The 14,998-nt window shown below is 35.4% G+C and overlaps 5 protein-coding genes across 5 annotated transcripts; 2 read left to right on the forward strand and 3 right to left on the reverse strand.

Moving 5' to 3' along the window:
• On the forward strand, positions 1-1,140 carry LOC113501728 (mediator of RNA polymerase II transcription subunit 27). The gene has a single exon (XM_026882931.1). The coding sequence runs from the start codon at positions 5-7 to the stop codon at positions 902-904; it is 900 nt and encodes a 299-aa protein (XP_026738732.1). The 5' UTR covers positions 1-4; the 3' UTR covers positions 905-1,140.
• Positions 1,141-1,476: 336 nt separating this feature from the next.
• LOC113501727 (RCC1-like G exchanging factor-like protein) lies at positions 1,477-4,366 on the reverse strand. Its single transcript, XM_026882930.1, has 7 exons — positions 4,144-4,366; positions 3,623-3,798; positions 3,187-3,378; positions 2,730-2,932; positions 2,443-2,615; positions 1,950-2,114; positions 1,477-1,854 (listed from the first exon to the last, which is right to left on the reverse strand). The coding sequence occupies exons 1-7, from the start codon at positions 4,256-4,258 to the stop codon at positions 1,517-1,519; spliced, it is 1,362 nt and encodes a 453-aa protein (XP_026738731.1). The 5' UTR covers positions 4,259-4,366; the 3' UTR covers positions 1,477-1,516.
• Positions 4,367-4,701: 335 nt separating this feature from the next.
• Positions 4,702-9,724, reverse strand: LOC113501726 (centromere/kinetochore protein zw10 homolog). The gene is made up of 6 exons (XM_026882929.1): positions 9,506-9,724; positions 6,670-8,418; positions 6,118-6,324; positions 5,581-5,710; positions 5,258-5,399; positions 4,702-5,089 (listed from the first exon to the last, which is right to left on the reverse strand). Exons 2-6 carry the CDS (start codon positions 8,165-8,167, stop codon positions 4,874-4,876), a joined length of 2,193 nt encoding a protein of 730 aa, XP_026738730.1. The 5' UTR covers positions 8,168-8,418; positions 9,506-9,724; the 3' UTR covers positions 4,702-4,873.
• Positions 8,169-9,573, reverse strand: LOC113502093 (protein POLR1D-like). The gene is made up of 2 exons (XM_026883474.1): positions 9,506-9,573; positions 8,169-8,418 (listed from the first exon to the last, which is right to left on the reverse strand). The coding sequence occupies exons 1-2, from the start codon at positions 9,571-9,573 to the stop codon at positions 8,169-8,171; spliced, it is 318 nt and encodes a 105-aa protein (XP_026739275.1).
• A 207-nt stretch (positions 9,725-9,931) lies between the features above and the next one.
• LOC113502129 (translocon-associated protein subunit beta) lies at positions 9,932-12,307 on the forward strand. The gene is made up of 3 exons (XM_026883509.1): positions 9,932-10,040; positions 10,212-10,588; positions 11,721-12,307. Exons 2-3 carry the CDS (start codon positions 10,217-10,219, stop codon positions 11,919-11,921), a joined length of 573 nt encoding a protein of 190 aa, XP_026739310.1. The 5' UTR covers positions 9,932-10,040; positions 10,212-10,216; the 3' UTR covers positions 11,922-12,307.
• Positions 12,308-14,998: the final 2,691 nt, after the last annotated feature.

A 14,998-nucleotide genomic window follows, 5' to 3' on the forward strand; every position in this document is an offset into this window, starting at 1 on the left:
CACAATGAATCAGACAATGAGTGTAGAACCATTGAACTCTGCACTAAACTCGCTGCGAGTGCTACGATCGAGTGTCAGTCACGTATTTGAGACCCTTTCCAATGGTCTGCGGGCTGACCACGGCGAAGATGGCAAAGATAAGTTTCTTTTAGAGCTTCAAGAACTTCTGAACAACGTAAACATAAACTTGCGAGACTTGGAGCAAACAGTGAATGGGCTGCCCATACCTACAGCCCCTTTTAACTTGGGCACAACGACATATCTCAGCCAAGAAACCACTCAAGACCGGCAAGCGCTCTACACGCAGCTAGTAAACAGTTACAAATGGACGGACAAGATCCACGAATACAGTTCGTTTGCACACACGCTGCTCAGTCAGAACTCGCTCAAACGATCATATATCAACTCTGGAAGCACTAAACGACGCGGGAAATTACAGAGCAACCACAACGTTGCGCCACTGCAAGTCGATAATGTAATCAACAACATAGATAGGTCATACAGTGACATGAAGATAACAATATCTAGACCATTTGCAAGCAATGCAGTAGTGCAGATAAACCTCAGTCATGTACTGAAGGCTGTGGTGGCCTTCAAAGGGCTTCTCATGGAGTGGGTCATGGTGAAAGGCTATGGTGAAACCTTAGACCTGTGGACTGAGTCCCGGCACCATGTCTTCCGGAAAGTGACTGAGAATGCCCATGCAGCCATGTTACATTTCTACTCTCCTACTCTACCGGAGCTGGCTGTGCGTTCATTCATGACATGGTTGCATAGTTACGTGAATCTCTTCAGTGAACCATGCAAGAGGTGTGGTAGCCACCTGCACCACACCTCCCTGTTGCCTCCTGCATGGCGAGACTTCCGAACCCTGGAGCCGTTTCACGATGAATGCAAGCAATAGTCCATGTGGTATTGAATGGAGGAACTCATCAACACTTGAGAGTTCCTCCTTTCAATATACAATTCAATAAAATACAAAGGACACTAGAAAAGTTGATGAAACATGTGTGTATAGCTGTGTGTTCTGATAGATTTTATAACTATAGCTTTGTAATATACTTTTAAGTAGCAATAACTTTAGATAAGTGTATATTTCAATAAATGCCTTTATTAGTCATTTTTTCTAATGAAATCAAATAATTGTTTTACTTTAACTATTTCATATGACCAATGGATGTATAAATACTTATATACCATTGTTTATCAGTTTTCTCTCAGGGGTCTATAAAAAATTTTGCAATTGTGTATTTTAGCAATACACAATAGTTGAACTAATGGATGGCAGAGCTAGATGGTGTGCTTAATAAACAAGGACAAGTGTAGTTTTTGGGGATTGTTTAATATTTGAAATAATTATTTGTTTATAGTTAAAATTCTCTTGATGTCATTAACATCTATGGCTTATGCAGAAGCAATAACAACGAAAATGCAGGTCTCTTCATCAGTTCAAAAATTTTAATAAAACAATAACTTACTATAATAATATAATTTATTAGCTAACAGTCTTATTAAATTACACAAATGGCTTACATACAGCTACAGAATGGTCTACACTACATGACACTTTTAGTACATGAGCTCCTATAGCCACTTTGAGGGGGAAATACTGGTCTTTGAGATGTCCTAGTCCGAGACAGCCTTGTCTATTCCGGCCCCACATGTAGAGGTCTCCATTATTTGTGATGGCAGCTAAATGGCCTATTCCACAAGCAACCTTCTTAACCGAACAGTTGGGGTTGAACTCGTTACGTCCGAATAGCGCCGGTGGTATCTGTTTTGGTTTCGGACAAGTCTGAACGTTTGGACCCAAGCCTAGCAGACCGTATCCCCAGACAAATGCGTCACCTGCCTCTGAAATAACAAAATATAAATTCTATGATATATTTCTAGTTAGGATTATTTTTAGATGTATTTTTCTGTACTACAGTTCAAAAGATGAGACTTACCATTAACAATCAAACAAAACGATCCTCCGGCCGCGATGTCTGTGATCTTGCCTAATCCCTTAGTAAGCTCAAGCAGTGCATACGACATGTTTACTTGCTGTGAAGGATTCTTCATGGGTACTTGGCCGTATTCCGAATTTCCCCAGCCGAACAGCTCGCCTTGATCTGTAAAGTCAAGTTATCGTCATTGTTTAAAAGCAAAGAAAATTGCTATCGCACCATTCGTATAATAAAGACCGCCTGGTATTTTGATTCATAGAGCAACAACTTTTGTTTTAATTCGTAATTTAAATTCTACACTAGTATATTTACCAAAACTGTCGAAATAATGTCGAAGTCATAATCTATGACTTGAAGATTCAATTTACCGAAGTTTTACGCTTGCATGAGGAATTTCGGGTTTGCTCCATGACCATTAGCTTATTATTACATGACCTTATAATAGTGGGTTCACCATTCTGCAGTTAGGAGTGTGACATATAACAAAACTCACCATTTAGCGCTAATACACAGTCACCAGTAGAGGCAACTTTCACAATCTTCTCAGATGTGATGTCTCCTTGTACGGGCGCAGGATACGCCTGGTTCTCGAATGTTCCGAGCCCCGTTTGTCCGTCGGCGCCCCATCCGCAAGAGTACACTTTCCCACCCTCTGTTAAGAATAAACTGAAACAATTACAGTAAATGGTGGGTATATGTACAAAAACATACCTTACTGATATGAAATAAAGTCTCTTTTTGTGTGCTTGCAGTCCAAAGCTTTGTTTAACGTGTACTTACGTATGGTCTTGACCGCAGCATACATCGACAAGTTTCTCCTTATTCAACTTCTTAATGTTGTGTGACACCATGCTGCCTTTGTACTCTTCGTTCGAGTTGATCTTTCGGCCGCACTGGCCGTACGCATTGTTACCCAGTGTGAATACGCCTTCATTGTCTGTTAGGACTGCCGTGTGCGCGCGACCTGCTGATAGGCCTATGACCTGAAGAATACGTACAAGTCTACATTATAACCAAAAACATAGTCATATAGTATTTAAAATTTATCCTCATTCATATATTTGTTATAGTTGTTTAATTATGACATTGAATCAACAGTTGAAGCGACGATGCATGGTGTGGCAAGTGAACTATTCGACTTGAAAAAGTATCTGTGTGTAATTTAAAATAGAAGAAAATGAAATTCTAAATTTAAACACATTCTAGAATGTCTCCACTGTGTTCGTCATGTACACACCTTAGTTTCCAAAGACTTATAAGGGAGGTATATGGGTGCTGGACTCAGCAGTAGTTCAAGCGGATGTCCTGCGCGCGGCGCGTGGTAGCCGATCTGCGAGTCCGTGTTGATGCCAGTGCCGAACACTTTGTGTTGGCCGTCCGTCTTTATGGCAGCCACTGTGAACCCGTAACCTGCTGCTACTTCTGCTATCTACAATGTAGAGGAAGATCTATGGTGAAAAACGGGCGGGACAAACAGAAAAAACGAGAAAGTGTTGACACTTGACAGTTCGTCTGCGCCTTCTTGCTATTCTCATTTATTTTTCTTTTACATTTTATAAGGAAAGTAAGTTAGTGACCTCGGCGTCTGAAATGTCTTTGGTTGGTGCCTAAACAACAGGCCATCTTTGCAAAATCTTTATATACCAACTACAATATAACTTTTAATAACTTACATCAAACCTCTCAGCAAAAGTGGATCGCATAGGGTACCAGCAATGCGTGAAATCTCTCCTGTACTGTTTGCGGCCTTTCTTCCCCCGCGGTATGTGGATGCCGAGAGCTCCCGTCTCCGCCAGGCCCCATACATACATTCGGCGGTCAGAACTCTTACTGACGGGGTATTGGAATACTACAAAATAATAATGTTAATAGGCGTAAATATGATCAACGTTAAGCTTTACTCAATTCAAATTGTATTTATATATGTAGTTAAATATTTATGGACTGAGTTTTGAGTGCTTTAATTTATTAATGTATTGTAATAATTAGATTCAATTAATTAATATGTAATCTGAGGGTGATTTTTTGGAATGTTTTCCAACTTTTAACCAAGTACCGCATCAAGGCTAATAGAGCTGTTTACCCATTAATTGCATCATTGCTTACACCATAGTAAAAATAAAATATGTATTTATTAATTATGAATATTGCATTATTATAAATTGGTATTACGCATTAAAATATAGTTAATTACTTGGAAGCGATTCTTCTTCATCCGGATCTGGAATTTTCTTTTTTGTTGTTGCATAGCAGCGAGTACTAACTACACTTGAGATTCTATTTTTTAATATCACTCTTACAGAATTCATTTTTTATGCAAATTAGAACATTTTTTATAAATAATTTTGAATTCTGTGTAATTTCTTGAGGTTATTGCAAAAACAACATCTTTCGAGAATTTGACATTGACAGCCACATAAAATCCATTTTACGTAGAAAAGGTTAGATGAGATTACATTAAATTTTATTTCATTGAAAATGTATTTTATTATAATTTTTATATGTTGTTGATAATATTACGGCGAAAAGTACTGTCTATCTGTATTAAGTCTACAGTCCATACCAAATTCTATCAATAAATCAATATTTGTCTAAGCGATTGATTGTCAGAGTTACCAACGTCCAATCATTAAAACTTTAGCGTTCATAACATTAGATTGTCGTATGGGATGAATATAAAGGGTAAAAAATCCAAGAAAACAAAAGAAGAAACAAAATAATTTGTTGAAAAGAGTATAAAAAAACAATTGAGTATTGTTTTGTTATGCTTCCGTACACATTTAATCGGATAATACAATTAATTACAATTTAACTTTGTGAATTGAACATCAATCTTACACAAACTGTTTATACCGTTAATGAACTGACACATAAAACTATTTAACACCGAATATGAGATATTGACATTGAAAATGTATGTGAAATTACTTTATTTTAGAGAGTAAATTGGCGCGCATCTGCGTGTTTTGGAACAGGGCTTTGATCAGACTACGTAGTTCTTCATGAGTGAAGTGGACGGCTAGGGGGCCGGTGCCATCCTTCCAGTGGTTCTCTATGTCTTTGAGGGAACCACCCAGGACGAAGATAAGCTCTTGAAGTTTGATCCAGGATTTCACATGTATCTCAATGTCATCCAGACACTGAAAAAAGAAATTGAGATCAATTAGATGACACCGAGGTGTTAGAATAAGCTTTTATTTGAATTATGCTGTTTTTTGGAAAATCTTATTGATTTTTAATAATTCATTAAAACAAAACGTGCCTGTCTTGTAGAGCATAAGACTAAAATTATTATATGCAAATAATACCTGGAATAAATGCGGAGCTTTCTGTACAACGATGGTGTACATCTCAGTGAGCTGTGTTGCCATCTCCATGGAAATGTCCTCCACTGTGCACACCCGGTGAATCAGCTCGTCCAAGAACATGTTGACTAGAGTTGCCATCAGCCTAAAAACATTAAAAATTGCCATGTTACATCTACAAAAATAAGTATGATAAATTCGCACAGCTAAAGAACAAAATTAAACGGAAAACTCGACGTTGGATACTTTTGGAATTTTATAAACATTCCTTCTTAATATATATTCCTAGCTTTATTGATTATTTGGGTTCATAAAATGCTTAATACCTGGTGAAGACGTTACTGGGGAACACTCCAATCCAGACATTCTTTAGTAAATGTAGTTGACGAAGGCACTGCCTGACAGCCGCTTCAGCGTTGTCACTCAACTCGTCCTTCACCACGATGCAGTTTAGATCTGAAGAAAAAGATTTACAATAAAATATGTCGAAAAACATTTTATTTTGCTTAAAAATATAGACATCACTGTAGGTGGCTGTAGTTGCGGCAAAGCTGCATAACGCCATGCCCACGCTTATACATGTATGCCGTATTTCACTTCAATAAACACTTTCGCTTTAATAGTTAGAGGAAGGCAATATGACATCATAAAATATTATTTTATATATAGGTACCGAACTACCGAAATAAATAAAATGAGCGGTCACACTAAGTTGTGTAGTGTAATTGTTTCGGTGGTTGGTTTCATCCAGCCAGGATTTACGATGAAAGTAACAAAACAACCACAGGGGTTGAAATGATTTCCACAAAATGCGGGTTAAGTCCATTCTTAAAAAAATCATCCAACCACATGCATTATTTTACCTGAAGATCGAATATTATCTAATATCTGCTTCCTCTGCTGCTGCATGTGTATGGTGAGGTGCTGGTAGCCGAGGTCGCGCATCTTCTGCACCAGGTCCACGAAGCTGATGGGGTAGTCCAGCTCGCGCCCGATCATCAGCGTCAGCCACTTGTCGCCGAACGTCTGCAGGTTGTGTGCCAAGTACATGCAGTTGTTGTGGAAGAGGGCTGGGAAAGAATTTTACTTAGTTTAGTGAAACTGAGAGCGTCAAGGATGTTAGCAGCCTGTGAAGGCTCTCTGGGAACATGAAACGAGAAAGTTGTCTTGCCATCTAAGTAGCGCAATGATGTAATGCCTATTAGGCGTGTAAGGAAAAGTGAATGTTTGGCAATACAATAAACCGCGTATCGTTTGTTCACGGTCGGTGGCTGAGTTTTCGTTGCTTTAATGAGGGTTCAAAAAAAAACTGTTCTAGACATGATACGGAGTTACGTAAAAGTGGAAGACGACTGTGAATTAGAAAAATGACTGGCGAGCTGCATAAAGTAACATTAAAAATACGGTTTACTCACCAACATACTGAGGAATGGTTTGTAGGTAGTTTTCGTGATGATATGGAACCACTGCATCGTACAGCTCGAACACAAGTCTGGTGGTATTGTAAAGCTTCTTGCACACCACGTCCGAACACTGCACGGCCTGCTCCATCATCACGTACACCAGGTCTAACAGCTCCTGCGCTGACTTCGATATCATACACCTCGGAAAGAAGAACAAACTTTTCGGCAGTGTTGTATCAAGAATAGTCAGCGCATCATAATATTGGTCACTTGGTTTCACTTGCAAATCTTCGTCATGCACGCTCTCCACCCCAATAGACATCGTCACACTCAAATCCTTCAACATAATTTCTCTAGCAGTCTCCAAAAAGAACTGGCTTGACTTGCTTGCAAATAGAACATCAATGTTGTTTACATAATGCAGTATAGTGCACTTCTCAGTGAAGAACTTGACCAACACTAAGAAATTCTGGAAATCTTCAATCTCGGACGTGATCCGACCATAACTCTGTAGATCGTGAATGTTGTTGGGTATGGTATCAATCAGGCAATTCTTCACAATGATGTCAATGAACTCAGCGCTAATTTCGCTGCCTATAATCCTCATTATTGTAGTGTCTCTCTTAAAATCAACATTTAACTTATTATTCAAGTAGTGAAATAGTAATCTTAAGTTTGATATTACAGCATCATACTGTGGTTTAAAATTAGGCTTGTGCATTATCGTAACGGTCATCAGTTCGTCAGTTTCGTCGTAGACTGTACAATCACTATGGATTATAGGTATTAGGACCTCTTTCAGTAGAAACTGAGCAAACTCCGATACTTTTTCACTCAGCTTTTTGCTTCTGTCGAGCGCATTAAGAATGTCTACAGTGACCATGTTATCATCAATACTTAACATGATGGTGGCAACTGTTTTCCGAGGGCTGACCTTGAGGTTCCACACGACCATACGGGTCCATTCAGCATACAGATCATGGAGCAAACTGTCCCATATTAATTGGGCGGTATGCTTCGTATTAGTATAAATATCTAAATTCTTAAATCCATCTGCAGGCACCTCCACATACTGCAGCAGGTCGTACACCGCTTCCACCGCTCTGGTGAAGCTCTGCGCTTCCCGGCCGTCATCAAACTCTTTCACATACCTCCCGCATTGCATAACATCGTAAACTATGTTTATAGCATAATTTACCGATTCTAGTTCTTTGGTCAGTTGGTCACGTTTTGCAAGAGATTTGACAATATCTGACATGGTATCATAATCGATGTCTCGCCGCAATGCTTCCAAGTCTATAGATAATCTTTGAGTTTCCTGACATAATTCTGTGCTCTCCTCTAGCACGTCATATATATCATACTTAGAAGCTGCCAAATGAGTTCTTAAATCATTTTTCAATTGTTCTATTTCTTTGGACACAAGAGTAATTTTCTCTGAAGGTTTCCAGTTTGGTTCATTAACATTAAATATATTTTTTAAAACATCATTAATATTATATTCCTCCATTTTAATGTTTTCTTTTAGATCTGTCTTTTTTAATGGAGGGTTCTGGATGTTTTTCCCGGTTCGGCGATTTGTGCGAGTGTCGGCGTGGCCGCGAGTGATATTTGTTAGAGGTTACAGCATTCCTCAAAGTGTTCACTAAGAAACGCTTGTTAGTCTTTTGTTGCGGAGCTTTGATCCAACCGGAGGGTCCCACAATTTCGGCTCTGGCAGCACCTTGCACAGCTTCCCGCAGCAGCTCCTCAACTGCTAGCCTGTCAATATAAATAAACATGTATTTTTTTTTTATTATTAATACTGCTACTATTCATAGTATGGAAAGCAGCACCCTGCACTGATATAAAAGTAAAATTACAATTGATGCTCCATATGATGATAATATAGTAAATAATATATTAGTGTACTTAATAACACCTTTGAATTTTTATTTGATTAATAATTCTATATTGGCTTTAACTGCATACAAAACACAGTAGAAACTTAATATTTATAATGTGAAACAAAATAAGGGCATATTATCAGGACTATGAGACGACAAAAAAATTGATCGTACTTTAACATGCTAACTAATATTAGTTAATAATTTACTAATACTTTTGAGTGTTAAGTATGAATAACCAAAAAATCTATTGACCAAACATGTTGTGATAGATTTCCATGAAAGTAAAGAAAACGGAAAGCAATTGAATTAGTATATTAAAATATGTGTGTATTCTCAGGGAAAAGTTGTAGAACTTATGATAGACAAAAACATTTTTTTTATTTATTAATCTCCAATAATAATGAGTATTCAGATAATACACCTTTAAGAGAATATATATTATGCAGTGTCATACCAAACACTACAGTACCATACTTGTCACTTCAAAAAGGGTCCAATAACAATATTGATTAATAATTGTGGATCCCATTTTATCATACTTCACACCTATTTATATTTGGAAAGACAAACATATGTGCTACAATTTAATTTTGTGTAAAGATTTGTGAATTCTTATTAGATTGTTTTCATTAATCAGTAACCAGCAGTTACTTAGCTTGCATAGTATAGATATAATAATATCTTGGTTTAAAGAGCTATCTAATAATTATCAGAACAGAAGTAGTATTGGACCATGAACAGCGTATGAAGTAACATTTGACTTTAAAATACATCAAATTACAAATTCATAATACTTGTATATGTATTTCATTTTGAAATATCAGCAATATGTGGTTACTTAGGTCAAAAATCTGTTGTAAAACATGGAAACTACCACTATTGTATTGTTAAAAATAGACTTAAAAAAGTGTTTCATTTACTAAATACCGGAAATATGGAAATAAGATTAAAAAACGCACTTTTCTAGGGCTTCGTCATCTAATGGTTCTTTTTCGGGTTGATTGGTAGCATCTTCCTTCTCTGTCATAGTTTTTATTACAGCTAATTAAAATTATACCACTGCACTACTAAATACATAAATATTTGCTTCTTACACCGGATTTCCCTAGAAACCCATTTTATAAATTTCTCGACCTCCGAGAAAACAAACACGTATTTTTTGACAGTTGTTGCTAAAATGCATTCTCGAAAAACATTTTTACTTGTACAAAATAATGTATTTTATATTACTTTACGAGATAAATAGAAATAGATATGGTATTCTACCTATTGTATAATATAAACCTTACATTATAAAATACCTAATGATATAAAACGAACACATTTTATTTTTTATAAATGAACGCTGAAATAACTGTAAAAAGATTTTGTTCCTGGCAATCATTTTGACTGCGTGGAGTGAAACGTCAGCCACGTACGAACGTCTGTCACCGATCGTCTGCTGCACTGGACTGAGTTCGCCTTTTAGTTGTTTAATAATAAGCGTAAAATAAGGTAAGAACTTATAATCTTCAAACTTAAATCAAAATCCAATCATTTACAAAGTGTTTATAACTTAAGCTGCATAAAGGCGTATTGTTTTCATTCAAAATTATCGTGTTGGAATACTTCCCATCTGCAACCTATTTTTGTGCATCAACTGAAGTCTAAATTTTCAATTTCCAGACACAATGAGTGCTAAACTACTATCCCTGATCCTTATCATCGCCACTGCGGTGACAGCAGAAGATGAACCAGCGATTGCGAGGTTACTTGTTTCAAAGCAAGTGCTGAACAAATATCTAGTTGAAAATATGGATATTCTGGTGAAATACACATTGTTCAACGTCGGCACAGCGCCCGCTGTGGATGTTAAGCTGGTCGACAATGGTTTTCACCCCGAAGTCTTCCAAGTTGTCGGTGGACAGTTGTCGGCGCAGATCGACAGGATACCGCCTCAGACCAACGTCTCTCACGTAGTAACAGTCAGGTCTTCAAGATACGGATACTTCAACTTCTCTTCTGCTGAAGTCTCATACAAAGCTACTGAAGACGCCACTGAGGTGAGTTGACTACTTTCACTTTATGATTGTGGATCAAGTTATCTAGATCATGACTGCTGTAACTGTAAGCATATGCTTCTGCTATACCAGTGTATGAAACTCTAGATATTAGTTAAAAATGTTATAGGAACTTTCACCTCATACTTGATCTGATGGGCAGATTTTTATTTGCTATGTTAAAACCAAATGATTGTCCAACACAGAAACAATAGATGATAAGAAATTCTTATTGAAAATTTATAATAATTTCAATTTAATTTTAATGCTTAAGCTATATAGAATTACAGCTGATAACTGATACTATGTTATTACACTTTGAAAACCAAGCTATAGAAAATAACCACTGACAAGATGTACATTTACAATTGGAAACCCACATTATGAAGTTCTATTTATTTATAAATTATAATAAACACTTGTTCTGTTGGACAATCAAACTGGATTACAAAAGGTTGAATTTAACAAAAGTTGAGTTCTCTCCAACTTTCAATGATTTTATATTCATTAATACAAGACATAATCACACATCCTATAATACAGGCATATTTATCATTCCTTAAGATTTTGGTAAACCTGCAACATATAAATATAAGCATATTTCTTGGTCATTAAACCTTAAGGCTAGGTACCATAACTAAACAATATTACAATTGTATAATTTGAGTGTATGTTTGAAATTCTTAAAACTCAAATGACTGTACCACAATTGATAGCATGATCTATGTGGCCTAAAATATAGTTTTGAGAATTAAACAAGGAAAACTGAGAATAATAAACTAAGAACTAGTAATCCATAAAATAATATTTTCGTAATTTCATAAACTCCTGCATTCTAAAATATTTCAACTAAAGTATTAATGGCATCAAATTTGCCAGCAAGCTAGCTATCTTAGCAAAATCTGTGTCCAAGATCGCACTTTATTTATTCCTGATACTGTTTCTATTAAATGTATTTTGGTTCACAATACTTTTTAATATAATTTGAGGCTATTTTAGAGTATGGTTTATCACAAAACAAATAATAATAAGAAATAGCTTTAACTTTTTCTTAACAGCTTCCATACCTAACCTACCTACTATCTACCTACTGTAATAATTGAAAAGTTACTTATACCAACTATTAATTTTCCAGGTCCAATTCTCCATCAGCAGCTCTCCTGGCGAGGGCGCCATTGTTGCTTTCAAGGACTACGACCGCAAGTTCTCCTCTCACATTCTCGACTGGGCAGCCTTCGCAGTCATGACCCTGCCATCCTTAGCCATTCCCTTCGGACTCTGGTTCTCATCAAAGAGCAAATACGAAAAGCTATCCAAGCCCAAAAAGGCTCATTAGGTAGTTGTAGTTAATAAATTAGGTATATGCTAATGTTGTATGTTTTGTAAGGTTGGCAGCCGTGACTGATTATCCAGGTGGTAAACATTTCTGATGTGGGTATGCATGAGTCAGCAGTATTTAAATTTACAATAAATTTCGAATATGTGTTTTATTTTATTTATAACTCTCGTTATTGATACTCATTTAAGTATGAGTAAATATAATAGTCAATTAAATAAATAATTATTTTTCTGATGGAATTATGATAAAAACAATTTCTCATCCAGTTTGCTCGGAACAACATACAATATTAGCATAGATCTTATCACTCCATTAGTTATGTACATCAACACCTTTGTTAAATATTAATTTATATGAACAATAAAACCTTTTTTATAAGTCGATTTTTCCTTTTTTTACATGAAAAAGCATTATCCATTTTTTTGCATTTAAATAAGCTTTAAAACGTAGTTATTTGACGTTATGTAAGTAAAGGATATTGTATAATTTAAGAGATGGCAGATGAAGTGATACAACTACCCATTTGTAGTTTCTGTTAGCTAATATTTGAGTTAACCCATGTATGCAGGAAAAACTGGAAATCAAGCAGGCAGTCTCTTTCCTAGCCTGTAGAATTATATCACTTCAATAAGATAAAATACGCCTTTAATGCAAAGAGACCTTTTACGCTAATGAGCGACAGCCGACAATGTGTGTTCATACACACCATCTTAGCCGGCCCAACTATCTAACAAATCATGACAGTAGCAACGGTATATTGTACTTTCTCAGTATTTCTGTTGTAACATCTGCAGATATATAAAATCCTGAAATACAGAGATGAGATTCATATTTATGAAGCCCATTGATAGCATCACAGTGTATTATATCGTTTTCATCAGGAACGGAAAACAAAGACTAACGGGTAGTTAATTGATTATCGCTAGATGGCGCTGTTAACAAAGTAAATTGTGCTGCACGTTGTGTTGTTAATTGATCTCGTTTTTCGACACGATGTGACACGATATTTTACCAAGGATCGAAACTGGAAAATCAGAAAACTTTAGGTAGTGTTGTCAACAATAGAGGGCGCTAACAGTTTAAGAAATAAATTGCATTATCACTAGCACTAACGTATACGGTTGATAAAATTGTAGGGTATTTACAAGGAAAAAAAATTGTGAATATTTTGACAAAATGCATGCGAATTTTAAAGATAGTTTAACAAGTCACGTGTAGATAATAAATATAATAATCATTATTGCAATCTATTGAATTAGCTGTGTATACATAGCTCATTTAATATATTGTATAAGTATTACAAACTATACATATCAATCAAGATATAAGCACTGTCTACCATATTAATAGATATGTATAATAATATACAGTACGTAACTTACTATAACTATTCCCAAGAATTGTGAGGTCGACAAACAAGCAACTCTCGATTTTCTATTTTGCTCTTATTATAAACGCATGGCAATTCTTCTTATGTAAGTATTATTTTAGGTTCTGATTCAATCTAAGAATATACTAAAAATATAATCATATTAGAAGTAATGTAAATCAAGAAGTTTTTATTTTCCGAGTTTATGTTTTACATTGGGCCTAGGGACTGGACACTTTCAAGATCCTGGGCCCAAGTTCTGCTACTTACAATGGCCGATGAATGAATGGCAATTGGATTAAATTGGCACTATTCGTATTATTTTAAGCATTATCCAATATACGAATTGCAAATTCGTTCAATAAAATGAACTATAATGCTTAATAATTTTAGGGGAATTGGCTGTAGTATTGGTTTAAAATCAAACAAAAATATCGTACAAAACAATATATATTATAGAATTTATAAGCTATATTATACACACAATATTATACAATGCAGTAGTGCAAAAAGACCGCGATCAATAACTAACAAGTTAATAAAGTTCAAATAAGTATAACAACATATTAAAGCTTAGTAAAACATTCGTGTCTTCATCATTTTCAGATATTCAAGTTTCATATTAGTGTGTTATTTACAAAATAATACATTTAAATGATAGTCGCGGACAGGCATATCAAGATCAATTTGAATTTTATCTCACACTAGCCGGTGATTGTTATCAATTTTATGTTTTGTGAATTTTAAACACATTAGGTTAGCATATATTTTGATATGGGAAATAAAAACTAATTTGAATTAGAATCTCATTGACATTTTAAACATAATAAAGATAACAATATGCCCATAGATAGCGTACAACAATAATCCCCTATTAGATACATTATTAACCAGATTGTTAGAGTTCTCAGATTCCTTGGTCTTTTGAAGTGTGGAATGACAATGACGATTATGGAAACACAAATTGTTCCTCGATACAAACTATACAAATTCGTTAGTAAATAACAGTTGCTAATTTAAACCGGCAATACAGCAAAGAAGAACATAAATAAGACTGTCAAATGAATACCTATAGGTAAGTACATAATATAGGTACACACATATATAAAGGCTTTATACCACATAGGCGTTTATCTAAAGAAAAATAAACAATTGTCTAGACAAATGCATCGTAATCAATCGTCTTGGAACGACCTTACAGTGGCAATGACTAAAGACAGATCTGCAAATATAGAAAAATGAGAGCGACGCGTAAGTACGTTCTAAAAACAACAAACTGCGTCTGAAAATCACCATCACAGCTGACCCAAAGAAAAAATATGCAAGTGTTACCATTTACCAAGTGGGCTGTGTGGGCTATTTACTACTATTTTAATGTTTATTTGTCATGATTGAATGTATAACGCAGTTTTTTTTAATTCGAATCAGTGATTAGACATTACAAGTTTTCTTTTTTTACATTAGTTTGCAAAACTATGAAAACTGTTTTGACAATCGAACCTTTCAATAATCCAAAATATAATTTGCGTCATAATAATTATGTCACGTCACTGACTCGAGAAAGAAAAACAGTGCAATTTAAAGTATGCTTAATTAATAAAAATGAATATAGTTTATTTTAAAACACCTACGCGTGAATGATTCACAACGCGGAAAACAGACGTCATCTCGAGTGTCTATTTGGTTACATTATCAAGTTGAATAA

The sequence above is a fragment of the Trichoplusia ni genome, chromosome 16, assembly GCF_003590095.1.
Source record: "Trichoplusia ni isolate ovarian cell line Hi5 chromosome 16, tn1, whole genome shotgun sequence".
Classification (NCBI taxonomy): Eukaryota; Metazoa; Arthropoda; class Insecta; order Lepidoptera; family Noctuidae; genus Trichoplusia; species Trichoplusia ni.

Excerpts from the sequence above, each read along its gene's own strand:
- LOC113502129 (XM_026883509.1), top strand. The coding sequence starts at position 10,217 with ATGAGTGCTAAACTACTATCCCTGATCCTTATCATCGCCACTGCGGTG. Across the intron at positions 10,589-11,720 it reads CTACTGAAGACGCCACTGAG|GTCCAATTCTCCATCAGCAG; the intron begins GTGAGTTGACTA and ends TTAATTTTCCAG.
- LOC113501728 (XM_026882931.1), top strand. The coding sequence starts at position 5 with ATGAATCAGACAATGAGTGTAGAACCATTGAACTCTGCACTAAACTCG.
- LOC113502093 (XM_026883474.1), bottom strand. The coding sequence starts at position 9,573 with ATGACAGAGAAGGAAGATGCTACCAATCAACCCGAAAAAGAACCATTA. Across the intron at positions 8,419-9,505 it reads GATGACGAAGCCCTAGAAAA|GCTAGCAGTTGAGGAGCTGC; the intron begins GTGCGTTTTTTA and ends TTATATTGACAG.
- LOC113501726 (XM_026882929.1), bottom strand. The coding sequence starts at position 8,167 with ATGGAGGAATATAATATTAATGATGTTTTAAAAAATATATTTAATGTT. Across the intron at positions 5,400-5,580 it reads CCCAGTAACGTCTTCACCAG|GCTGATGGCAACTCTAGTCA; the intron begins GTATTAAGCATT and ends TAATGTTTTTAG. Across the intron at positions 5,090-5,257 it reads AAGCTCCGCATTTATTCCAG|TGTCTGGATGACATTGAGAT; the intron begins GTATTATTTGCA and ends TTCTTTTTTCAG.
- LOC113501727 (XM_026882930.1), bottom strand. The coding sequence starts at position 4,258 with ATGAATTCTGTAAGAGTGATATTAAAAAATAGAATCTCAAGTGTAGTT. Across the intron at positions 2,933-3,186 it reads ATAAGTCTTTGGAAACTAAG|GTCATAGGCCTATCAGCAGG; the intron begins GTGTGTACATGA and ends CGTATTCTTCAG. Across the intron at positions 2,616-2,729 it reads TGCTGCGGTCAAGACCATAC|TTTATTCTTAACAGAGGGTG; the intron begins GTAAGTACACGT and ends TAATTGTTTCAG.